Source organism: Myripristis murdjan, chromosome 4 (genome assembly GCF_902150065.1).
Source record: "Myripristis murdjan chromosome 4, fMyrMur1.1, whole genome shotgun sequence".
In the NCBI taxonomy this organism is placed as follows: Eukaryota; Metazoa; Chordata; class Actinopteri; order Holocentriformes; family Holocentridae; genus Myripristis; species Myripristis murdjan.
The window spans coordinates 25,810,426-25,835,890 of record NC_043983.1 but is presented as its reverse complement, the minus strand read 5'-3'; the positions used below and the strand labels follow the sequence as shown (position 1 = coordinate 25,835,890).

The 25,465-nt window shown below is 40.4% G+C and overlaps 2 protein-coding genes across 2 annotated transcripts in view; both read left to right on the top strand.

Annotated features, from left to right (window-relative positions):
- The first annotated feature begins 472 nt into the window (after window positions 1–472).
- c4h1orf210 (chromosome 4 C1orf210 homolog) lies at window positions 473–9,495 on the top strand. The gene is made up of 4 exons (XM_030049838.1): window positions 473–616; window positions 5,812–6,471; window positions 6,904–7,095; window positions 8,312–9,495. Exons 2-4 carry the CDS (start codon window positions 6,414–6,416, stop codon window positions 8,518–8,520), a joined length of 459 nt encoding a protein of 152 aa, XP_029905698.1. The 5' UTR covers window positions 473–616; window positions 5,812–6,413; the 3' UTR covers window positions 8,521–9,495.
- A 1,152-nt stretch (window positions 9,496–10,647) lies between these two features.
- ap1m3 (adaptor related protein complex 1 subunit mu 3) overlaps window positions 10,648–25,465 on the top strand; it is a 38,294-nt gene continuing 23,476 nt past the window's right edge. Inside the window, exons 1-4 of the mRNA XM_030050268.1 lie at window positions 10,648–10,837; window positions 15,837–15,993; window positions 17,374–17,441; window positions 19,370–19,500. Of these exons, the coding sequence (XP_029906128.1) occupies window positions 10,796–10,837; window positions 15,837–15,993; window positions 17,374–17,441; window positions 19,370–19,500 (398 nt within the window). The 5' untranslated portion in view covers window positions 10,648–10,795. The remainder of the gene's footprint in view (window positions 10,838–15,836; window positions 15,994–17,373; window positions 17,442–19,369; window positions 19,501–25,465) is intronic.

The following is a 25,465-nucleotide window of genomic DNA, read 5'->3' as shown; positions in this document are numbered from 1 at the left end:
TCTTCCGCTCTCATCTCAAGACGCTTTGAGAGGAGGGCTCATATTAGACGAACAAAGCAAGGCATGTCTGAGGGGCACACCAGCTGAAATAAAAGAGTACGACACACTCCTGCGAACACACACATAAACATGCACACAAGCATGCACACTTACACAGGGGTGCTACAGGGTCAGAAACCCTGCCCAAACACACAAAAACAGGGTCAAGCGAAAACCTTGTGTTTTCTGTATCTTTATAAGGAATATCAGTGCTGATATTTTACACATGCATAATAAGGTCTGTGTTAGCATGGAGGTCACAAATCATGTTTTACCTTGCAACTAGCCTCAACTGGCAGCAACAGGTGACAGGTTTGCCTCTGACCAGGCCTGCTGTGTCATTGGACAGAGAGGAGGAATAGCAAGTGGGAGGGAGCACACCTTAGTTACAAAGTTATCCATTAACTTGCCCTTCTCGGAAGCAAGTGCAGAGCACACCTCTTTCAACCTTTGCACATCGTGACTCCATTTCACAGACAAAACAAATCTAGGTAATGCTGCAGTGAAATGTGAGTTCTGAGAGAGAGAGAGAGTGAAGCAGCTGAAGCCAGAGAGGTCTGCAGGGACATGAGAACAGGTAAGGCAAATGAAATAAACAGCTGACTTTCGGATTATTCTCCCACTGTGAGCTTTGCCAATGTCATCTGTTGCTTGCACTGCCTTATGTAAGATCATGTGACGATCTCCACTCTCTGTTCATCAAACAAGAAAACTCCGGGCAGGTGCTTGTTTTGCATACCTGTAGCAACAGATAATATAATAACTTCCAGACAATGCAATGCAGCTTTGCAAAAGGTGATTAACTGTCCCTTGAAATGGGTTGAAAATGTATGAAAACCTACTAATGTAATATTGTCATTAATAATGTAACCACATTGTTGCATTATTTGGCCACTATGATAACATAAGGTGTGCAAAAATACATATCTATATCTATACCTATATCTATATCTCTGATGTAAAAATAACTTGACTAAGAGAAGATAAAGAAGATGACACTTGGGGTAACTTTACTACAAACATTTTCAAATTACATTTTCAGGCCCTTTAGAGTGATAATTTATTTACATTTTGACAAGCTTTTACATTCACCTACATGCCATTACTACAATGCCTCATGACATGACCACTCCATACTTTAATTTAAACATATTTAAAGAGGGGAAGGTGGCAGTGCCAGGTAAGTCAACATTGTTGACTTTTAACAAAGTAAGGACATATCAGTACAGAGTATATAATGCATTATAAACCAACTGTTCTGTCTTAGTGCTGTGGTGAATGCGGAAGACCATTTTCTTCTCAAATGCTGAAAAGAAACTCACCCAAGGTTTATACTTTCCTGTCATCTGAATGCCAGATCATTCCCTGTGCCTCCTGACGGCTAAAAGCTAACACTTCTCAAGGCAGAGCAACCAAGAATACCACACACAGAGCGTTATTTATGTGGTAAAAAATGAGAGTTGATGTCTGCATCTTGAACACCATGTTCCTATTGCACAACTCTGACAGCAAGACTATACCAACCCACATGTTGATATTGGATGCTTTCTGTTTTCACCCAAAATACTACCACACCACTGGCAACCCACTTTGATTAACCAAATTTTCAACATCACAGTGGTCATGTAAATAATCTTGCATGCGCTGAGGGCCTGTCATTTCACAAAGGAGCAGTGTGCTGAAGGTGGCTGAAGCGTTAAATATCACATGTCACTGGAGTTATGATACCAGTTGTGCAGTATGTTTTGCTTTTAGCTGTTACTAAGGTTGGCTCCACACTCATTGTGCCTCTGTGGTTTCTCTGTTGACACTGCCATTATTCCCAGGTTGAAAGGCAAAGAAAAGCATGATAATCATGTGCACTTAACTTAAGTGAGCTTAGATTTAGCTATTGTGACCTTGTCTCAATGATGCTTTGGCTAAATAAATAAATAAATATATCATTATCTAGAGCAATGATGTGCTTAAATAATGATGTTTAAATAGTTTAATAGTTGGTTTCACCACAGCACTGTTGAGCCTGAATTGTGTCTGAGTAAAGAAATCACACTCATGAACAATGTCACTGAGCCAGCTGTTTTTCAACTTACTGGGCCATCGGTTCATAAGCCATTATTCTTGACAAACAATGGCACAGCGTAACTTCCCCACAAATTTCAAAGCAATGATAAAAATACATAACTTGGCACTTGGATAAGAGGGAAGGAGGGTGGCTCAGTCTCTGCTCCGTGGCCTGTTGGTGTAAGGGTCAGCTGAGAGATGTCTTTATGTATTACCTACTTTCGCAGCCACAGAGAGAGAGAGAGAGAGAGAGAGAGAGAGAGAGAGAGAGAGAGAGAGAGAGAGAGAGAGAGAGAGAGAGAGAGAGAGAGAGAGGCACAGTCAGACAATCAGATAAAAGGTGTGCTGATGTACCATACAGGTGAAGAGCCATTTATACAGCTACTGCAGCCAGAAAACAAACAGAGCTTTGTTTGGTCAAGTATCATCTGGAAGTGCTATGCCTAGTGAAGCAAAATGCATCTTCTGATGAGCCTTTAGCAGAAAATATATAAAGGCTAGAGCCTTTTATGTAATTGGATATCTTTTTGATTCAAAATGGAGCTATTTGTAAAGCAAACTATGACAAGAGATGTCTGACATTAAATACTATGTCACCTCAACCTGCCATAATTGAATTTCTAGCCAGAAAATTGCTTGTGGTTAATTTGTCTGTTCAAAGGAACACCATCACACTCCACAAGGAGAATATATTTCAATCCATAATTCAGTTTCATGACAGACAGAACGTTTTCCACCCTCTGGCCTTCATCAGTGTCTCAGCTGACATTCAGCTGACAAATTGGAACAGTGAATCTAAAATGACTCAAAAAAATACAGATTCGTCCTTGCTTCAATGCCAATATTCAAACGCAGATAAAGAAGGTAATGGGCTGTTATACATGAATGTCCACATGCAGGATTATGATTAAATTCAAAAAGACCTACAAAAGTAAGCACGCAAACACCAATGCACAGCAAACACACACACACACACACACACACACACACAAAAAAACATCTGACACATATTCATCCCCTGCTCCCAGGCTTCTCTCCCATAATTCCGAGTCTTGCTCTGCCTTGTGTGTGTTTTGTTATGCTTTGCTTCTGTGAGGACAGGACAGGAAGAGATAAAGGCAACCCTACCAGTCTGTTTACAGCCAATGCTCCTGAACAGAATAGCAGAAGAAGACAAAAGGGAAGAGGCCTAATGGCCAGCCAGCCAGCCAAAGCCCTCTCTCTGTGAAAAATTACCTTGGAGCCAGGAGAGGCTGCGCTAAAGCAAGCAGCCCGGGAGAGAGAGAGAGTTAAAAGAAAGTCACACAAACCTTCAAGAAACAACATAGTTGCTCCACTCTGTGAAACAAAAGCTCTAGTCTGAGAGAAAAAGCAACAAACCCATCTTAGGGAGACTGAAACTGAAAAGACTGATCAGTCCAAAGTCCTAAATGACGTTTACATAATGTCCAGATGTAGAATTAAACTATATCTTCCTCATAATATTTCAGTAATATTTCAAGATCTCTATCCTGAGTCAAACTGTCCAAAATCAATGCCCATATAAAACAGTTGCTGAAGCCTATCACCCCATATGTCTCATGGCATTTCAAAATATAAGTGTGTACATTGTTAAACTAAACTTATATCCCCCAGACAGAGCATTGTGCGGTTCTAGGAATGGATAACACAAGAGATCTTCATCTTTATAGCCATAATGCAAATACAGTGAGTCAGCTTTTTGACCTATATTAAAGTTCATAAACATGCAAATCACCGATCATTTTGACTAATTTGCAAATAGCTGTACACAATAGTGCCCTTCTTCCAAACACCGGTGTGCACTGAGGACTTCCAAACTATTTGCATTCACAACATCACTGACGTGTTATAGTGTCATGTCACACAGGTCAAAGCAAATGAAGGTGCAGTATGCGTCAGAGTGAGACACATTTTCAGACACGTTAGATGGGCAGCGTGACCTCCATCACAAATGGCAACTGAATACAGGTTCAAAATAAAGTGGGAATAACACGGTGGACTAAAAAACACAATTAATTTATCATAACAGCGGGTTCTGGTTAAAAATTGTTGGAAACACTGCAGTGTCTTTAGATGATGCTTGGAGGAGTAATGTATGAACAGCCTGTAAAAATCATAGATGCCAGATGTTAGATGACAGATGACAGACTGACAGATGGATTATGGATCATACACATACAGACTTCTTCAGACTTTGTAGACAATGATGATGTAGGAGAGCTGGGCATGCATTTTGGAGACAGAAATGGCAGCAATCACACCAAATGATGGCACGAAACAACAGGATTGTGCTACAGACACTTGCGTTTTTTTTCCTCCTGTTCCAGTCGACCCACTTTATTGCCTGCAGCCACAGTTTTCTCCTGTTGCTTTGGAAAGGACGAGATCCTGACAGGATCTGGTAGAAAATCAGACATTTGTGGGTTGAATATTGATTCTGGTAGATGTGCACGCAAAAACCTGACATCTTCTGATTTAAAAGTTTCCTAAAATAAAATACAAATGGTATAACCACCTGCACACTGTAGCAGCCTTGATAATAATACAGCTAAACTTCTGATGCCAGTATACACATGCATTTTTCGACATTGGCCTAACAGGATGCTAAAAATACTGTTGACCAAAGTGTTAAAGTAAATGTCAGTGTCATTTTAATTCAAATAAATATCAATTTCACCCTTTCCTACTGCTGATTGATATTAAGCAATGGTAACTCAGCCTATACTCATTTAATGAAAGCTTTAATATTTGCAGTTCTGATAAATCCTTTGGCGAGAAAGAAGTGAAGCATTTTACAGTATATTCACTGCAGCAGCCTTTTGTTTGGGAGAATAAAAAGAAGAACTGGGTAGTCATCATGAGCAGTGATAGCCACCATGGCTGAACAGAGAAAAGCCTGCCACTTATAGAAACTCAGACTTCATCAGCAGAAACTCCAAGAAGAAATATGTCACAGGGCAGTTCAGTGGCTCTGCTGCCTCGTGTTAAGAACGTTCTAGCGTTAATTTTCAACCCTTGTCTAAAGACATGAAGGTCAGGTGAACGGAAATTGCTCATAAGCGTGTTTTTGTTGTTTCAAAGGACTTAAGTGGCATAACTAATATCATTACATTTAGTGTCGGCTTCTCTATCAGTCTGTCTCTTTTCTCTTTCTTTTCTCTTTCCCTCACTCGCACAGAAATTCTTGATTTCCCATTTTGCTTGCACTGAATGTCAGCAAGGCCTACAAAGGAAGGTGTTACAGCGTGTGGAGCTTCCTGTTTGTGGCACACTTTTCCTGTTGTGGATGTTTCCCTCCTGAGTGTCTGAGTGCTTGTAACTTTCTAAATTGTGACTTTTAAATTTAAACCACGATAATATCTCCCTTTATTATGATTTTTTTCCCCCTCCGTCATAGATAAGTAAACTATTCAGGTCATTTTGTTGTTGCCTTTCTTTTTGTGTGGTTTGGTTATGAAATATGCATTTACTGTCGCAAAGAGTCCAAAAGAATTAAACGCCACAGATGCAACTGGGGCATCTTGCTGATATTCTGCATAATTGAAGAAGTCGTTGATTCTTTTTTATGCAAGATGCCTTTGTTAGCACATGTGTAAAATTGATGGCTTGACAGAAAGATGGTGTTGATTTAATGTTGCTAATCTATTCCTCTCTTCCCAATTTTCTCTCTCTCTCTCTATCTGTCTCTAGATGCTCATTTGACTGCAGCAAGAGGATTGTGAGTTACATATCATCCCTTACATGGGCGAATAATGTCACCACCCTTGACTTGTCACTGAACCAAACAGCACCATCACTCAACCTTGCCACCTAGTGGAGCTCTGGAGGTTTGACCCCCATGTGGTCAAGATAAATCTCCCAGACAACTACCTCCCCCAGCTGGGAAAAGACCTGCTCTGCACTGCTAGTCAATCCCCATTCACATTTTGCCCAAGGACAACATTACGCCAAACCAGTTTGAGCATTACTAACTGTTGGATGTGAAGGAAATAAAATGTCCACCCCAGCCTGAATTACAGGAATTCAAGAACTCGTTTCAGTGCCAGCTGGAGCTTGTGGAGCGAGCCAGCGGTTAACCGGGTCAAAGAGACTGTATTTGGGTGACAAACCATGGTACTGTACTTCCCACACACTGACTTTCTGTTTTCAGCTGGGAACTTGCATGCACCCATGATCCATGGTTTCTTGGAGTGAATGGTGCCCCTGTTGAAGAGACACGTCTCCTCCAAAAACAGAGTGAGCCACACAGAAGAAGTCATCCCCTCAAAATAGATTACCCAAACAAGAGCCAGATGGAATCATCATCAAATGACACACTTCCTGCAACTATCCGTACAACAACCCAAAATGGTACGGATTCATTTACCTCTGCATTGTGGAAGAGAAATCATTCATTCGGCAGAGTGTTGCAAGTCTAACTTTGATCTTAAATGTTACAGTTTTAATAGCTCAAAAACAATTGAGAGATGCTGTGACAGACACAGCTGTGGAATAAATGCAGTTGCTGCTGATGGCTGCCCTCTTGGATTGAGGACAGCCATCACAGTGAGTCGTCGCCTAACCCACAGTGAAATGGGCCGCCGTTGTTTGTTTCACCTGGCTTGAAGCAAAAGCTGAGTTTGAGCATTTGGATGCTTTGCATAGTGGGAGGGATGAAAACACGGGTGGCATCAAGCAAAGAGGCTGCCAGCTTTATGCATCTGGTCTCCTGGAAATAATAACAACAACTAGATCTGTTTGAATAAAGTTGGCTTTCCCTTTTTTCCACCTTTTCTCTTACAGACACGCTGAGCCAGCCAAGCAAACCCACCAGCCAAAACTGGGAGTTCCTGGTGGCCGTCCTGGTTACAGCCATCTCCATCTCCATCCTCATCGCCCTCCTGGCTAAATGCCAGGTGGTTCGACGCTACCTGGCCAGCTACAGGCACACCCGGCTGAGGGAGGGAGACAACATTAGCCAATGTGATCCCTCGGGTTGGTTTTCTTTTACTTACTCACTTACTGGGATACCTTAACATTTTTATTTATTTTTTTTATTTTATACTGATTTTTATTTCTGTGTTTATTTCTTCATTTATTGGTATGGTGCTTGTCACATTATGGAGACAAACATTACAACATCTGGCATTCAGTGACCCTGGAAACAACTGGTTTGCATCGCATTGCATTGCAATCTCCAATGAAAGTCATTTTTGCTCCAACAAATGATCCTGCAGTTTCAATGAAGTGTCTTAACAAATAATCCTAAATATGCCGACTTTTCTATTTTTTGCTTCAATATTCCATTAACTAATAAACAAACTCAGACCAAGATACAGTATGAAGGTCAAACAGAAGAAGAAAATGCCACATATTTTCAGCTTCAAAATGTTACATCAAATTATTCCTTGTACCCTGGGACAGTTCGGTCTGCATTTATGAGTGCTCACGGCCATCTCTCATGGCCAGCAAGCTGTGGGAAGAATTCAAAAAGATGGAAAAGGTGACAGTTTCAGAGATGATTTTCTGGGAGGCTCTTGTTCTGGTTGTGAACTGATAACACAGCAATAATTAAAAGCTCATTTGGAAGTAAAAGTTCACCCAACTTTGCGTGATTACCCAGCCTCAGTTCATTAATCAGTGGTGATGGAGCAGCTCCAGGCTGTACATCAACATGACATCACAGTTCAGAGCCTTGCATCTCCTGTTTGAAGAAGAGTTCTGCATATTAGTACAAACTGCCTGGACTTTCCACAGGAATGACATATTGCTGCTGTCCGGTGAAACCATGTCTCTCCAGAATATGAGCTTCTCAGAACCTAAGAAAAGTTTAGTTTGACAACTTTGCATTTTTCATTTTATCTTAACTTTCACTTATCTTAGTTGAAAAAACTTAAACCCAAGGGTTGCAGAACTTTCTGAACCCATAGATAAGGAGGTAAATGCTCAAATTGCAGATATATATTGTCACTTGACCGTGACAATATGGGTTTTCCTTTTGAACAATTACTAGTCCTCATTAAGATGTAGATGTAAACTTAACAGAATGGATAGTGAGGTGTTACAAGTGTTGCCTTAACTCAATTTTCTGCTAAAATCTGCAGCAAATGGAAATACCAGAACATCTGCCTTTACTAAGTTTGTATGCGTGCTACGTATGAATATTATGATTAGGATGAAGGATAATGAATGTTTCTATTATTGCTGCCAGGCATGGATGTGGAATTTGCCATGCATCAGGGATGTGGAATGAACCCCCACTCTATCCCGCATATGAGTGAGGATGATGATGATGGCTTCATTGAGGATAACTACATCCAGCCCAGTGAGAGAGAGAGGGCTGAGAGAGCAGCAGAGGACATGGGGGACACTGAGGAAGAGGACGAAGAAATGGATGATGATGAATTCACCATCGCTTAGGGGGGAGTCCCATATGTTACCACTGGCTTCGTATTGTTTGTCTGCTCTGGCCCTGTGAATCACCAGTTATCCACTCCTACTTTTTAAAATTTCCTTCTTAAGTTAAATGCAAATTATGGATGGAGAGATGTCAGTTGGGAAATTGGTGGAAAATTTGAAACTTTCCAAAAAGCGGCTAAGTTTAAGAAAAGGAAAGACATTTGAAAGTCAGTGCTCAGAACCAAATGTTATGGCAAAGTAGCACTGATAACTTCAAGCAACATGGATTATTATGGAAATAGTTCTCAAGGTGCAGTCTGAAGACCGCTCAAAGTCCTTGAAAGATTTTTTTTTTTTTTTTTTTAGGAAAAGGAATAAAATTAATTTTGCACTTGTTTCATTTAGTTGGCAGCACAGAAGAGTAATAATTTTAGATTACACTATTTCCCCAGTTCTACATAAGTAATAAAGTGATAAAGTTTCTGCTAGAGAAGCAGCAAAATTTGGAGGGGACAAAAATAAAAAATAAATAAATGAATGTGGTCTTCAGCAAAATGCATGTCTGGCTGAGGATATCTGGTCAAGTGCTTATTGATCTGCCAGCCCAAAACAGAAGAAAAACACTCTGAGTTTCGTTTGTGGAGGGGTACCCCACAGTGTATGAAATGAAAACATGAGAACTGTCAGTAATCCAACATGTCATTTTGTACTGTCATTTGTTGCCAGTGATATCTAATCAAACCTGTGAGTAGTCATGAATGTATGCGATTCTATACAAATTATGTGCTATAATTAAATAAGCGGATAAGATTGTTTGCTCTTTGTATTGACAAAAATCTCATTTAACCTTGGTCAATGATATCAGCAATGTGCAGTGCAGATTAACACAGTGCCAAACATTCATCTGTGCATTCATCTGTTCAGTTTGCTGTAAGATTTTCCAGTTTTTCATGTTGTGGAAGAAGGTTAAAAGTGCAGGAAGAATGTTATAAGTGTGACATTTAGGACCTTCAGGACCATTCTGTTCTCAATAAAATTCAGTGATGAATTTCATCACATGGGTTCAGTCTATGTTAATTAACGTTCACCAGGGTCACAGCACAGAGCAAGCCCACCTAGACTAGATTCCTACCTCACTTTTCACCTGTGGAATATAATTCAGGTCTAAGGAGCTTTTTAGTGTGACATAATGGCAGGTAGGCTATCTTAAATACAATCTACATGTAAAACTGGTGTGAGTCGTGGGTGCACATGTTCTCTAAAGGTAAATAAAGGTGTGAGTTAATGATTTTATGGAGACGACTACAACACCCTCTGTTCATCATGGAGGCCTAGGTTACATCACTGATGAAAACACCAATACTCTGCTATAAAAAATAATCCACTAATGGTGTGAAACTGAAGGCACAGTTTGTCTAACAAAGGCGCTGGGAGCGGGTCTTCATAAACCCATCCAGTTGATGTCTTGACAGTGACAGGTCTGTTTGTACCGAGGCTGCAGCTGACAGGCGGGGGTCCTACCCGGAAAACAGCTGCGTCAAGTGACCTGCAGACAGCCAGAGCAATACCGGAACACCTGATTTTTTATTTTCAAAATAAAGGTTCAACTATTGCTGCGCACTGATAAATATTTCTAAAATTACCTTAAAAATAGACTAAATGTGGCTGTGTTCGATACAGTTTGAAAATATTGTGCTGAAATATGGTGCATTATATTTCCCTGATGAAATATTAGCTCATGGCTGCATAAGGTTTGCACATAAAAACACACATACATTCATAAAAAGTCATATTTAACCAATTTCCCTGCACGGCTGTTCCCAAATGCTCTTCCAACTTCTGGGAGGTATTCCATAAAGCAGGATTAGAAAGTTATAGCTGGATTAGGGCTATGATTATATTCTGGTGATTGTGATTTGAATCTGGAAATAACAACAACAACAGCAACAACAACAACAACAACAACAACAACGCCAACAAAAGAATATTTGATTGATTCAGCCATTCATATTGGTGGATGTCTTATTTGCCTAATCACACCTCTGATGTGGTGTCAAATCAAATAGCAAAGCATCACCGGAAGTCGCATGTGTGTGATTGTGTGTAATTTGACACTCTGGTCCGGAAAAGCAGCGAGTTGCAGTCAAATTGAACGACTGAGGGAGCGGAGGAGAAGAGGAAGGAAGATGATGGGAGCAAGTATTAGCCCAGTTAAGTGACCCATATTTCACGGAAATACTGTACAACAGATAATAGCTCGTCTATTTCTTATACTCGAGGATTTTTCATTATCAAGATGTCGGCGTCTGCGATATTTATCCTCGACCTGAAGGGGAAGGTGAGTTTGTTGCGACTTGTTGGAGGGGGGCGATAAGTTGACATGAGGATACTATCAACGTTGCACCTGCTGCAAGAGAGGAGCAATGGCCCACATCAAGTGCAACAGTAACAGGAAATATTTCGGACGCTGAAGTTTTAAAATGATTTTGTATCGAAGTGTATCACATCTGCATGCTGTTCAAAGCCACTTTTAGCCCACAGTTCAATTTGTGGACAAAAGACAGGCTACTGTAGCGTCATGGAAAAGAGAAAGCAGTCAGGAAGAGAGGCAGAACTTGCCAAACTCGTTTCAGCAGTGTTCACCATACACAGAAGGCTTGTTCTTGTTCAACGAGGCAGCCCTTATACTATGTGATGTGTCCTATTTCAAAGGTTAAAGCCGTACTATTTGTAGCCCTCATACATTAACGTGAGCCTGTTAAAAAATCACACAGGCCTGGGCTATAAATACAGTTACTATACCATAGGATGGGGTGCTTTACATATTACTATTACTGTGCAGAACATGTAGAATTATGTTCCCAAATTTTCAAGAGGTGGGCCAAAATGTATTTGGGTAGAGATGGCATTCATTAGACATAAGCTGTATTTTGTAACATAGTTTGGATAGGTTGTTGTCAGTATGTATTTTTTATGTCCTGAAAAAATGTCATGTGCACGGACATGTTGAAGCATTATCTCTGAACACAGTAGGCTTTATCTCAAGTTATTTCTTGCAATGTGGCGTTAATAAATTAAGATACTATAACGTGTCACACCAGCCTCTGATTGATCTAGGTTTTACATTAAACCCGATGAGGTTATCTGATTTGAGGGTGGGAAATACTGAAATTGCTGAAAAAGAAGAAGACCCATGTGTCTGACAGTGTCTGCCAGGGGAATGGATTACTCTCTCTCTCATATCCTGGATGTCTGATTGTGCTGATTAAAGCCACCCCCTCCCCTCTTTTCCCTCTCTCTCTCTCTGCCCTGGGGCAAGTCAGTAGCATTTCACCTTCAGCTCTCTCTCTCTCTCTCTCTCTCTCTCTCTCTCTGTCTCTCTCTCTCCCCTCTCTGCACCGACCATGCGAGGTTCCCTTGCTGAAGTGTGATACGGGATGAAAATATTCAGAAATCATCCCACAGATAACCACATGCACATCTGCTGTCATGTGGACCCAGACAGAATGCATGGGCAAGCATACAAACACTCCTAGTGCACACACATACATAGACACACATGCACACACACACATGCTGCAGAACTAGGCCGGTTTCCACCTCTGCCCTTTACCTCTCCACCCTCAGGCTGTGCAAACCCCCCCTCCCCTCCCCCTCGCCGCCTCCACACCACCCTCCCTCCCTCTATCCCCATCACAGCTCCTGGGCTTCACACTGCAGGCTGCTGGGACCTAATTACAGCATGTAGACTGAAGTTTAAAGTTGAATAAATGGACATTTATAGTCAAAATGTTCGGGTTGTCATGCACAGCCCCAAATTTAATTTGCTGGAAGCATATGCTCCAATGAAGGTCTTGTGCTGAAAGCTCAAGTGATGAGAATAAACACACTACAGCACATAGTGTTTGGTCAGGGGTGTTGCATGGAACTTTTTTCACGATTCTGAATTTTAGACCATTTCTCCCTTTGTACTCATATCTTATTCTGGTGTGGTGTGCTGATTTGCTTTTTCATTATTTGCTGGAAGCGTAAAAGCATAATCATAGGAATTCCAGATGCCTCAGTAGTGCAATAGCTGTAGACATAAAGCTCTAGCTTTTATAAATGGGGCCATGGCGCTTTGTTGGTTCTTTGTCATGGTCTTTGAGTGGAGACATTCAGCTTGCTGGAGCTGTGAGTGCTTCTGCTGTAATGAACATCATCTTGAATGTGCCCTTATCTGACAAACAATTATCCAACAACTCATCACAAACTGTAGTATCATCATCTTAGTGATGTTTTTCTTTGAACAGTTGAGGAGGTAAATGTTTTTGTGTTGTGATTGTTATACAAGAGGCTAGTGTGTGATATAAACAGGCATTAGCTCTATAGATTTTTTTCTGTTCTTGTTTGCTTTCAAATGAAGGTCCTCTTTTGCCGTTTGCCTTTAGAGGTCAGTGGCATGTGGTTTCTATTGATTACAACCACTGTAAACAGTGCCTGATTGGCCTGTGCTTGCCATTAACAAACTTCCCCTAAAGCCTTTGTGATATCCTTGGGGGAAAAAAATCATCAAGGCCACCAGTGATGTGAAAAAGATGTATTTTTTCTTTTCTCAGTTAAAGTGCAGCAGCATTCATTCCTTTTGATTCATTTAGCATTGACTCTACAGAAAGTAAATGCAGGACTGTATTTTAGATATTTCAGTTCCGTAATGGTAAGATGATAAGGTATCTAATGAGGAACAGTTTTATGAATTCAAACTGCAACTGTGATCTAAAACTAAATAATTCCCAGCCAACCGCTAAAAAATGTAGAGGAAACACTACACTGAAAAGGAGTATCTGTAACCAGTGAAATCACTCACTATCTAGGCTACTAACTTCTAAAGGTTAATTAAACTTCTATTAAAACCTGAATATTTGTGTTTATGAGCCAACACTGTAGGTGAACCTGGAGGAAGATAACTCATGCAGAGCAGCGTTTTATGAGTCTTGGATTATTAAATAGCTGCACTCTGCTTAAGGGCATGAAATAGGATAACTGATTGTGTGAGGTGTTCAGTATGGAGTGCATTGCATCTGTTGAATAGACTACAGTATCTCGATGTTTTGTATTTTTTAATTTGAGTTTCACTGAGCCTGTTCACATACTGACTCTTGACTCCTTAAAGTGAAACATAAGCCATTTTAAAACATGTCTGTGATAATGATAACAGTCTGGCCATTATCATCACAGCTTCTGACCTCTCAGATGCAGTATGTGTTATCAAAGCATGAGCCTAGCATCCCGCTGTGTCCTCATCCTCACGTCCAGCAGTCGGCTGCAGAGTGAGGAGACTGAAAATAGTCCTTAACAACAAAAGTGTCTGAATGGCAAAAAAAAAAAGTTCACCTACTCACTGATATGTAGACAGTGGGGAGCTGAACAAGGCAGAATGCAGAGTAGAGCAGTGAATAAGAATGGTGTTATGGCTTGTCATCATAAGTGTTTGATAAGTCTGGGAAGGATAGCTGATATTGTGAGATGACGATCCTGTGTGGGTTGCCTGATGAATCATTCCTTTTTTTGTATTGAAACTCCATTGAAGTATTTGGTATTCTTCTAAGCTTAATCATGATTCCTCCTTAATGTCTTCACTTTAATCCACTGTGTTCCTTTACGTCCCTTTCTTCCGCGTGTGTGTCACTCTTAGTATTTTTGTTTAATTTATGCAACAAGACAGTCTGCAAAAGGCAGTCTTTTGCAGATAAATACAGCAACGTATGTAATGTATTGTAAGCCCCTATGGATGCCTTTGTTTATTGATGTAACACACTCCATGAACTGAAATCTATTAATATTGATTATGTGGCTATATTACACTAACTGTCCAGGCAAATCTGCTGACTTTGTTTTTCCTTTTAGAAAGATACATCCATCAAAATGTTGTCTGCCTCTGACATGTTTGCTGATGGAATATTCAACTAATGTTGGCAACAAAGGCAACTTGCAGTTTATATTAGTAAGAAGGATGTTTTGGTTAATGTTTTCCAGCAATGTTTACCAAGAAGCAAAAGGGGGAAAAAAAAAACAAAACAGTATATCACTTAAAATAGGGCCAAGGCTCTTCAGTGTTGCAGCTTCTTCTTAGAGACAAAGATTTGCCCATACCTCATTCTCTGTCACCAGTGACCTTTGAACTTTTCACTGTGTGGTTTCCGTCTCCTCTCACTGAAGCCGCGCAGTGGCCTGTTCATATCCTTTTCCCTCCCAAAGATTACTTTACTTTCCTGGTATTTCCTTTTTTTATTTCTTATTTCCTCCTGCTTTTGTTGTCTCTGACCCCGTGTGACCCCTTTGCAATACAGGCTCCTCTATTAAAGAAAGGCGGAAGCTCTGTGTGTGTGTGTGTGTGTATATGAGAGAGAGAGAGAGGGAGTGAGTGAGATCCCTCAAGCGTAGAAGCTTTGATCTCCTTCTTCTTCACTTCTTTCTGTGTGTCAGGACTCTACTGAGAGTCTCTGCTGACTCATCTTGTTGTGAATGTGTGTGTGTGTGTGTGTGTGTTAAAATTAAGAAGTGTGGTAATTCTCAGATTCAAATGAGTTGGATTCTTTGAACACTGTTGTCGGTTGATTGGACTTTTCTCAGTAGTCACAGTTGTGCTTCACACCCTCAGTGTTGGTAAACTTGTTGGATTAGCGGTTGTATTTATAGCATTTTATATCATGTGTCGCCCCCCTTGGCCCCCACTTTGATTGAAAACACCACGTTTACGCCTGTTCTGTGGGTTGTTGAAAGTCTTATTGGGAAACCTAGGAAATCACAAATTGGAGTGAATGAGGCACATTGTGGGAAAGAGGGATGACTGAAAAAAGTGAATTTATTCTAGAATAAAAAGTGAAGTCATTCTATGTTGAATACACTGAATTTCTGGAATGCAACATTACAGGTTAATTAATTACAAAAGTGTAAGTGTAAAGTCCAAGGGTAGAGTTTTCCACCAAAGGTGGCAACTCTGTCCCTCTTACCAGTATTTGTAAACTTCACACACCTTTCTTTGCTGTAGCTTTTCTGTGTAAGAGGGCATACGACATGAGCCTTGCTGTAAGACCCAGTATACTCACTCACTCCTGTTTATTTTGAAAAGTCACAAAAACTGAGCTTTAAAACTACAAATTAAAGTAGGCAACTGAGCTGGAAACATTATGTGTGCATTACATTGATCTGGGTTAAATGGATCATGTCTTATTTATGAGAGTTTAAGCATTGTTGCCTAAATCATATATCTCAGCCATTATATATTCGGTGAGTGACAGAAATGTGTCTAAAATGTGTACAATTACAGTGTCTGCTGCCATATGTTTGGCATTCAGGTGCTGATCTGTCGTAACTACATGGGGAACATGGACATGAATGAGATCGACCACTTCATGCCAATTCTGATGAAGAGAGAAGAAGATGCCGAGATCACGCCGCTGGTAACCCATGGCTCCTCCCACTTCCTGTGGATTAAACACAGCAACCTCTACCGTATCCTAACACAGCTTATGTCTGAATACTTCACTTTTCGGTGGCTTATGATCAGTGGGCTTTTTTGGTGTGCACAGTTTGGTATGGATGCAGGTTATTATTCAGCATCTGTTGAATTATGCCAGTAATTATGGAGATTTCCAGGCCTCTGTTTATACTTAAAGGTTGTTATTGATGTATTGTTTTTGATTTTCATTTCCCAGAGATCACCTGCCAGTCAGTTTGGATGATACACTGATGTCATTTTCCTAGGGTATTTTGTTTATTAAGTCGATTTTGATAAGTTTCTGTTTTCTTGAGTCTCTTTATTGTCTGTTCAGGCATGGTGGCTATTGCTGCTCACGCTCTCTGCTACCCAGTTCTTCTTCCTCTACTTAATCCAAACACACACTGTTATTGCTGCTGGAAACGTAAAATGCATCATTTCCATAGCACCAGAGGAACACCTACCTGACACTGGGTGTTAAGAGCAGCAAGTGTAAAAGCTTTCATGGATTTGTTATAGGATGAATCACTGTTGTGTTATATCAACAGGTGATAAAGAGACAAAATGGACAATTATTGACATTTGTAGTTCATTTTTTAGTGGGAAAGTGTTTGTCCTTCATGTAAGAAGGTTTCATTTATACATTTACATGAGGAGTCACTAGTGTGGGAGGGAATTTTTGTGTACTTTCCGCTGCTTTTCTTCCTACTAGAGACATTTGCATTTCTAATTGCTAATTCAAATTCAAGGCCCACCCATCATATACGTGTATTTATGATCGCATGTGCAGACGAAGGAGGCTTAATACATTATCAAGAATATTTTCAGCAGAATATATCACGTACCTGCCTGCCATCTTTTGATAATTTTTTTTTCTCTTGTAGCCTGAACCGTATCTGCTTCCATAGGAAGTTCTGTGTTTCAGGTCTGCACAGCAAGTGGCTTCTGTTTCATGTTCTATCATATCATGCATCGCAGCCAGTTGAAAAATTGAACACAGCCTCACTGTGATGTGTTATGCACTGTATATCCTCTTTCTTCATTGGGAGATTGGGCAGTCAAACTTCCTCACACATTATTAATTCAGCATGATATTGCGGTTGTGAGTAAGTGGTATTCCCAACGCGCTGCATTAGACAACCGAGCTGCTTTACATCCCTGTGGCCATGTTCTCAATTGCATGCGAGTGTGATGCTTTCAGGAAGCCTTTTCAACAATTTATTTCATTGCATTCATCTCTTAACCATCCAGGGACATCTAAAGGATATTCACCATCCATCTCCATCTTGTCTTTTTCAGAGACCAATTTGCATGTTTTTTAACTCAACTTTTCTGCTCGTATGGTTGTCACTTGTAGATCTGTGCTTGTTATTTCTTAACAGTCCCTTTTTCAGTGGTGGCGATGACCAAGAAGAACGCAAATGCTGCTCTGGTGTACTCCTTCCTCTATAAAATAGTTCAGGTATGTGTTCTTTTCCAAGACCTTATTCTAAGTTGTAATTAGCGAGTGAAATCGGTCATTTTACCCCCGCTGTGCATATCCAAAACCGACTATCAAAATGAATCGAGTTATTTGCGCATTACACATAACTGTATTTTAGCTGAGATTGCACTTCCATTTCCTGTGAAATTAATTATCTCTGCATCTCATGTCATCTGATGGAATTAAAATTAAGGGGTGTTTTTTTTTTTTCTGTGAGAGTATTCCCAAAAACGGACTACAAAGCCTGCCTGTATTGGCTGGCTTGTCTGATACTTTGGATTTGATCAAAAGAGCTTTGAGTGGAGTGCAAACCTGTATGAGTCAGACTATCTAGAAGAGGTTATCTGCTCTTTGGTTGCTCTCTTTTTGGAGATGTGATTGAATCATGTCTTGCAGGAGTGCGGCTGTCGCTGTTGTTCCTTTTGTACAAGTACTATCTGCCGTGTTATGCCTTTGGGGAAAAAAAAAAAAAAAAGTTTCACTGCAATAGCAGATGTGCCGTTGTGTTTCAGTATGTCTGATATATGAAACTTAACTCTCACGCCTGCCTAGCATAGTCCAGTTGAATTGAACTCTGGTCCATTTAGCCCCTTCGTGTGGTTTGTTTGGCCAGATGTGAAACAAACAATTGCCCTTAGGTGTGGACAAAATGAACCAGACCAAGAACCTGTTTTATAACTGTGGTCTCGACACGGTTACTAACAAACTCTGGAGCAGTTCTTTTCTGATGTGAATGTGAACCAAGCTACTTTCGACCCAACTACAGGAAGCAGGTGCATTCTGGGCTGAAGCAACTGCTGTAGCTCAGGTGCACATTATAGCCTCGTCATTAATAACCAAAAGAAGCAACTGGGTACCATTAGCAACTAGCAGTTACAGTAGCAGCATAGGAACACAATGACGCAAGGGTTGACATATGTAATGGTTCTATATAGCTGCTGCTGGTGCTCCCATGTTGGATACTGTATTGACCAAATTGTGTTTGCACAATAAAATGAGAGAGGAAAAAAAAAACATCCCTTAAGGAATCACTTTCTCCGCCTATCAACCTGGCCATATTTGTCTGACCCAGACCAATGAGCAGACTGACAGCTCCCACGTGGCTTTAGTTGATACATTTTGGTGTGTTTACATTTTTTTGCAGTTTGAAATCAAACTGAACCAAATGAACAGTGCAACAAATTATCAATTATACCTCTGATTGGAACCAGAGCAAATGGACTATGGCTGTTAAGCTGTTACTAATGCATAATCTATTATTAAAAATCACCCTGTGGGAAAACGAACTGAAATTTTTACTCTTCTGGAACACAACTAAAGAGGGCGTGAAGGCTGATTTATACTTCTGCGTCTCCATAGCTGTGATGTGGTTCTCTGCAGCGGTGGAAATATTATAGTTCTGCATTGGTGAGTCCCTGAGCCACTTCCTGAAATGCTAGACGGCAGTGTCAAGTTTTTACTCATTCCATGTTAACAAAGCACAGATAAAAACTGAAGCGATTGTGCTCACTTTCTATGAAACAGAGAATCCACTCTGCAATGTATCCCTCTCCATTGACTTTATATTGCATGCCTCCTTGGTTCTCGATGGTTATCACGTCAATAATACCCTTGGTACTTTTGGTACTTGGTACTTCACACTTAATTACAGGCATGAATAGCAAAAAATACCTGTCACCTGCTCTAGCGGTGCAATACACAAGCATTGGGACAGAATTTGAATTGATAAATTAGCTTGTTTTTTCGCTGTTTACACCTGAATTGTTTTCCCTCCTGGTGGGCGTCGAATATGACACGCTGCGCTTTGTCTGTATACACATTACACAAACATAAACACACACCCACACTGTTCACATATATTGAAACTATTAGGATACAACAGTCTGTATTCATTTGTTTGTGTGTAGGTGTTTAAAGAATACTTTAAGGAGCTCGAGGAGGAGAGTATCCGTGACAACTTTGTGACGGTGTATGAACTGATGGATGAAGTCATGGACTTCGGTTTCCCTCAGACCACCGACAGCAAGATCCTACAAGAGTAAGAACATTGTTTCACATGTAATGATATCCTTATTTTCCCTCTGTTTAACATATTGTTTAGTTCTCTTCTGAATAGCTTCAAGAATATCACCATTCATCCAGGGCTCTGTCCTCTGTTTTATTCTTACTTCTCTTAATGGGGCCAGTTTGTCTGTAGCCTCTAAAAACATTTAAAAGAACATCATGCTGCAGTTGTTCTTCTGAATTTATTTAGCAGTGGTGCGCCACCACAGCAAGAAAATTACCACCACTACAAGAGAAAATGTGAAATTAAAATAAACATTGCAACCCAGCGTTAGTGTTATCTAAAACTAAAGCCCAGATGCTCCAGAGGTAATGACTATAATAATTAAAAACATGGAACTGCAACTGCAAACATAACTTAGACCCAAATGTCGACAGATATGGTACAAAACTAGAGTTACCGCTCAAAGCACCACAGCTGTGGTAAAACACTTCAAGTAGAATGCAATACAAGGGACCATTTCAATTAACTCAGACAACGGATGAATGCTTTTTTGCTATAATTTTTCAGAGACCTAATTTTTGTAGAGTTATGGCAGTGCAGCACATTTTTCTCAGTCAAAAAACAAAGGAATGATCGCTCAACCCCTAATATAAAACACCACTATTTGCTGTCCTACCTTGTCAGACACTAGAATTAGGTCAATAATGGTTCGAGCGGAAGAACAAACGGGTGTCAATTCATCACCAATTCATTTTCACCTGATAAAGACCAAACAGGCAACAGAAATTAATTTGTGCTTTGTACCCAGAAAGATCTGTCTCCATCATGTCCATATTAAAATCACCAGTCATGATCAGTTCAGATTTAAGTCTTCACACAGGTTTTAGCTGTTTGTTGATTTAGTTTTGACATCTAGTTGTATTTTTAATTACCCCAAATTCCAATTTTTTATTTATTTATTTTTTTTAACTCAAAAGTGATATCCATGACACTACGGGCCTGATTTTTATTTTAAAAAATTGTGGGTTTATGCATTTTACTACCATGTTTTGGATGTTTAATGGAAGCGTGGAGGGAAACATGGAGGAATAATTCATCCTGTTACTATTTTACCCAGGGGGTGCATGCATCATTCATGGATGAGGACATATTTACCTTTGTTTATCTTTGTTGTTTTTGCTCTCTGCGGTCAAACTGGAATGTTTGAAGTTGCATGTTGCTCAGCTCTTATTCTCGCTCACAACCCAGCTAACCCACCACCACCACCCCATGTATGTCACATTTGAAATTCCTTTTCATGCTTGAGTGTATTTTGATTACCCAGAATACCAGGTTCATGTTTGGCCTTTTTATGCAGCAATTATGGTTAACCGTCCACTTTCAACTTCAGTCTACATCTCACTGCAAATCACAAATCTGGCTCCAGTTCCTACATACTCTGTTTTTGCATGCGGGGTAAACACACATATTCTTTTTTGTGGGCTTTGTTGTTTTCAGTGACTGAGGGTGTAATGAAAGGTGGACCTTTTTTCACCGAGTGAACTGAATGTGCTGTAACTCCAGTAACTACACTTGTTGAGTTCCTCAAGTGTTTTCTGCTCGTTGGCTTACAAGGGGGTGTTTTGCTGTTTTACCTCTTGGCTCTCTGGAGAGGCATTTGGTTCCAGCAAAAGGTTCAACATTCACCTTATAATAACCATGCTGCCACGGTAACATGGCCTTTATGTGTGGCCAATCACCTTGGCTTCTAATTAATGTTGCCCTTTATCCTTGAAACGCTGCATTTTACATGGGATATCCTTTTTATGTTCTGAAACATGTATAAGCCCTTTTTGGTGCTATGGAAATTGATGTTGAATTTCTCAAGACTGTGTGTGTGTGTGTGTGTGTGTGTGTGTGTGTGTGTGTGTGTGTGTGTGTGTGTGAGACTGACTGTGTGTGTGTTGTTTATGGTCTGGGGTCTGAATGGGGCTGATAATCGCCAGGCTCCTATTGACACTCAAACACAATGCCACCGTCAGCTGGACACACTCGAGACTTTCAGACAGAAAAGCCCCGCTCTTGTCTTTGCCAAGGGGACACACACACACACACACACACACACACACACACTCATTCACACAGACAGGCATCTCTCTCATGTATGCACTCATATGTTATGCACACTCACTGTGTCTGTCTTTTCTCTCTGCAAGCTATTTCAGCTCTCTGCCCATTTCATGCCACGGCTACCACAACAGTGCTGCTTTTCTCTTGCATTATAACACTACCCACCTGGTGAGGGTATGAGTGTGTGGGTGCGTGTAGGTGGTTGGGTGGATTTACTATCAGAGGCAGAGCGAGTGAGACTTTACGTGCATGTGAAGGAATGCAAATGTGTGTGTAGCCTATACGTTCATGTGGGTCTGTGTTCATGTGTATGTATTTGTATGTGCTCTCATGCATGAGTGGGTATGTGCGTGTGTTTGTTATGATTGCTATTCTTATGCTAATCTGTCAATTTGCTGCCAGGCCGATTGCAGATCCTTTCATTAGCATTTCTGAGGAGAATCAGGGCAAAACAGAACAAACAGCCAAACAACAAAACAACTCAGCGTCAACCCCAAGCCCACTTGTCACCTCCTTTCATCTCTCAGCACTTTCAGGCTTCGCTGTGTGTCAACATGCATTCAGGACTCTGTAGGTGGGAGCTACTGGGACAGAAAACGAGGGAGAAAATATTGCCTCAATCAGTCAGTCAATCTAAAACTTGTTTATTGAGCATCTTTTTTTTTATTGTTGCCATTTGATGGGAAGCCTTGTAGCTCAAATTTTCATCCATAAAATAAAACAGTCCCCCTTTATGTTCAGAAAGGCCGTTCATTTTAATGTTGATGTATTGTTTAGATTGCACAGTAAATTTTGAATAGGGATCCTGGTCATAAATCTTGGTCAGCGTGTAAATTGGTATCTCGCTGTCAGTCAGTGTGAAATCAAAACAAAGAAAGCAAAATTGAATTTCAAGGGTTTCTTTTGACAACAGTGTTAGACAATTCAGTGCCTGTGTTCTCATTGCCTTAGGCTTGCATTTCATTTGAACAGAATATCTCATTTTTAAAATTAGTTTGATATGTTTTGGCTTACTCACTGACAGCTTAATCACTAGATTCTGATACCGCTGTTTTCGGAGAAGGCTGTAGTTCCCGGACCTACAGCAGCAGGGTTTTTTTTCCTGGCATTGATAGAAGCTAAGATTGTAAGAACGTAGGTGGGAAATTACATCATTATGGGAGTTTACAATTCTCTAAAAGCATATAGCAACTGTTAAAGAACAAACATACAACACTGGGAATTTTACTGAAAACCTCAACATGAAAAAAAAAAAAAAACACTACTGAAACAAATTTACAGGACTTTTGCAGAAAGATAGAAAGCTTATTCTGTATTTTTTATGTAGATGGAAAAAGAAACTTTGTTTAAAATGAAAATTTGCAATATCCATTTCAAAGTGATGAGGAGCTTCTAGGGTGTGTCTTTTTGTAAAAAGAGAAGAGTCTGGGGACAGCAAATCCATGTGGAACATTGGATCAGTCTGTGAGTGACTCCAGGGAAAATGTGCAAGCCTAGGGAGTAGAAGAAAGGATGAGGAAGGCAAAACAGAGTTTGGGAAGAGTGGAGGAAAGAGGAGAGGTTAGAGGGGTGGATGCAGAAGGAGGAGATGAATGAAGTAGTAAAAAGTGGAAGGTAGAGTAGAGATGTGGAGGGGTGCATAGTATTAACTCTAGAGAGGAGGCAGAGGAGTAGAGAGTGCTTGAGGGGATTGCAGGTTGAAAATGTGTTTACATGTGTGTGTGTGTGTGTGTGTCAGTCGTCTGCGTGCATCCGTGTCTTGCCACCTGTCTAAGCAGTGCTAAATACGAGCGTGCATTCATGTCTACATGTGCTTGAGCAATTGACAAGTTGAATGCTATACAAGATCTGGGGCACTTTATTAATAGACGTAGCTTCCATAGACGTTTCCTGTCCTTGTGTGTTATTATTAGCTATTTCGCTGGAGCAGGTCCAAGTGCGACTTAACAACACCAGTTCAAAATGTATAGAAACCAGTGTCCAAAGCACCATTTGGAGAGAAAAAACCCACTGAACTTCTTCCATTATTGCCTACCTTTAAAACATACTGAACTTATATTTACAACTCTGTAAATCTAATGGCATTTGACATTGTGTTCCTGGATGTCATAAATAACAAGAAGGCCCTGACTTGCGTTGCTCTGCTTTGCTCTGTAGTGGAAACAGAGCCACTGAGAGGTAAACAGGGCCAGGGTTTGGATGTTAACACGCCGGGTCACATGATGTTTACCTGGGTACGTCTCTCTCCTACTCTCGTGACACGTCATCGTGTGTCCCTGAACTCGTCAGAGCATAGCAACTGCACTCTGGTTCTCCAGTGTGCACAATAAGAGGCAACAGAATGCGGGATGGATGAATGGATTGATGGATGGATGAAATGAATGAATGGATACAAGTATGGATGATGGGATGTGGCTGAAAGAATCAACAGATAGCCAAGCAAGAACTATGAAAACAATCATAATGTCTAAATAGAATCTATAGTATTTCATCTATCAGTATGAATGAAAGACCTGAGTGAACAGAGGATACAGAGATATTTTCAAAGTATTTTCCTGACATGTCGTAGGCTCACTCAGTGGCTTACGCGACAAAGTAAATGCTTTTATTATATAGTTCATTCACAAAGCAACTATATAGCGGTTATGGAGGAAAAAAATTATTCAAGGTTTAGCAGTTAAACATCTGAAACATAAAGCGGAGTCATTCTGTCCTTCTTATAGTACCAGAATTTGCAAAAGATGTCAGCCTTTTCAAATAATTCATTTTGGATGGAAACTCCTTATTTCAGTCCCGGTGCTTGTGGTCACTTCAAGGATGACAATACCATCACGATGAGCAAGAACCCATCTGCCATATGTGTCCCAGTTTAAAGGAATAGCTCACCCATTTTGAAAAATGTATTTCACTGAAAAATGTATTTCCTCTAGCTGTTATGTAGGACAGTAATGGTGCTATCTTCGTCTCATTGTTACTGTGTGCTGGATACCGGCTGGGTGGTCCAGATACTAACCGTTGACCAGCTAACACCCTTAAAAATTACTGCCTTAATCCATTCAAAGACGGTTTAACATCACTTTACCAGTTTCACCTTCCGAAGCTAAAATGCACATGTGATTACTGAGGTCACATGGCCGATAATCTTGCTCAAATTACTGTTTACAGCTGTATTTTTCCTGTAATCAGCTTCTGCACTTCCTGTATCGCTCCGTGCCAGAGCATCAGTAGTCACCACAGAGATGGAAGCAGATTGCTTGAGTTTGCAATCGTTTGTGTTCTTCATTGAACACTTGTTAGCATATCAGCAGGAGGCTGTTATGTTAAATGGTTAACACTGTGGGTGGTCTCGATAGCTCTGTTTAGTTTTTATTCTGTTCAGATTTTAGTTTCTTTTTTTGGCAGAAGAATATGTTTTAAAGGTAGGTAATAATGAAGGAAATTCACAGAAGCAGTATCCAGCGCTCAGTAACGATGAGAGGACGATAACATTTCTACTTTCCTACATAACAGCAAGAGGGAAGTGACATGAAATCAAATGGGTAAACTATCCCTTCAACACTAACAGCAGATTCTGGAGCCAATGCTTCTCATCTCCCACAACATAACATAACAAAACATAAAACGGGATGGGATTTCTTTAGGAAGAATGATGCCATATCCCTCTGGTAAACCCTTTGGGAATCGAGCGAGCATCTTTTAGTGCCCCAGCCTCCTGTGGACTCACTTGACGTTGGTGTTTCGTTTACCAAATAAATGCTGAATAGTTCGGTGTCATGCATACAAACTCACTTACGTTGCATTCAGATAGCTGTTTATTATCTGCGGCAAGAGCCACAAAGGGCTCTAATTACATCCATGAATAACCTTTACATAACCCAAAAAACTT

Bases quoted from the DNA above. Each gene is read 5' to 3' on its own strand.
- c4h1orf210 (XM_030049838.1), top strand. From the start codon at position 6,414: ATGGAATCATCATCAAATGACACACTTCCTGCAACTATCCGTACAACA. The intron at 6,472-6,903 runs GTACGGATTCAT...TTTCTCTTACAG, and splicing joins CCGTACAACAACCCAAAATG to ACACGCTGAGCCAGCCAAGC. The intron at 7,096-8,311 runs GTTGGTTTTCTT...TATTGCTGCCAG, and splicing joins TAGCCAATGTGATCCCTCGG to GCATGGATGTGGAATTTGCC.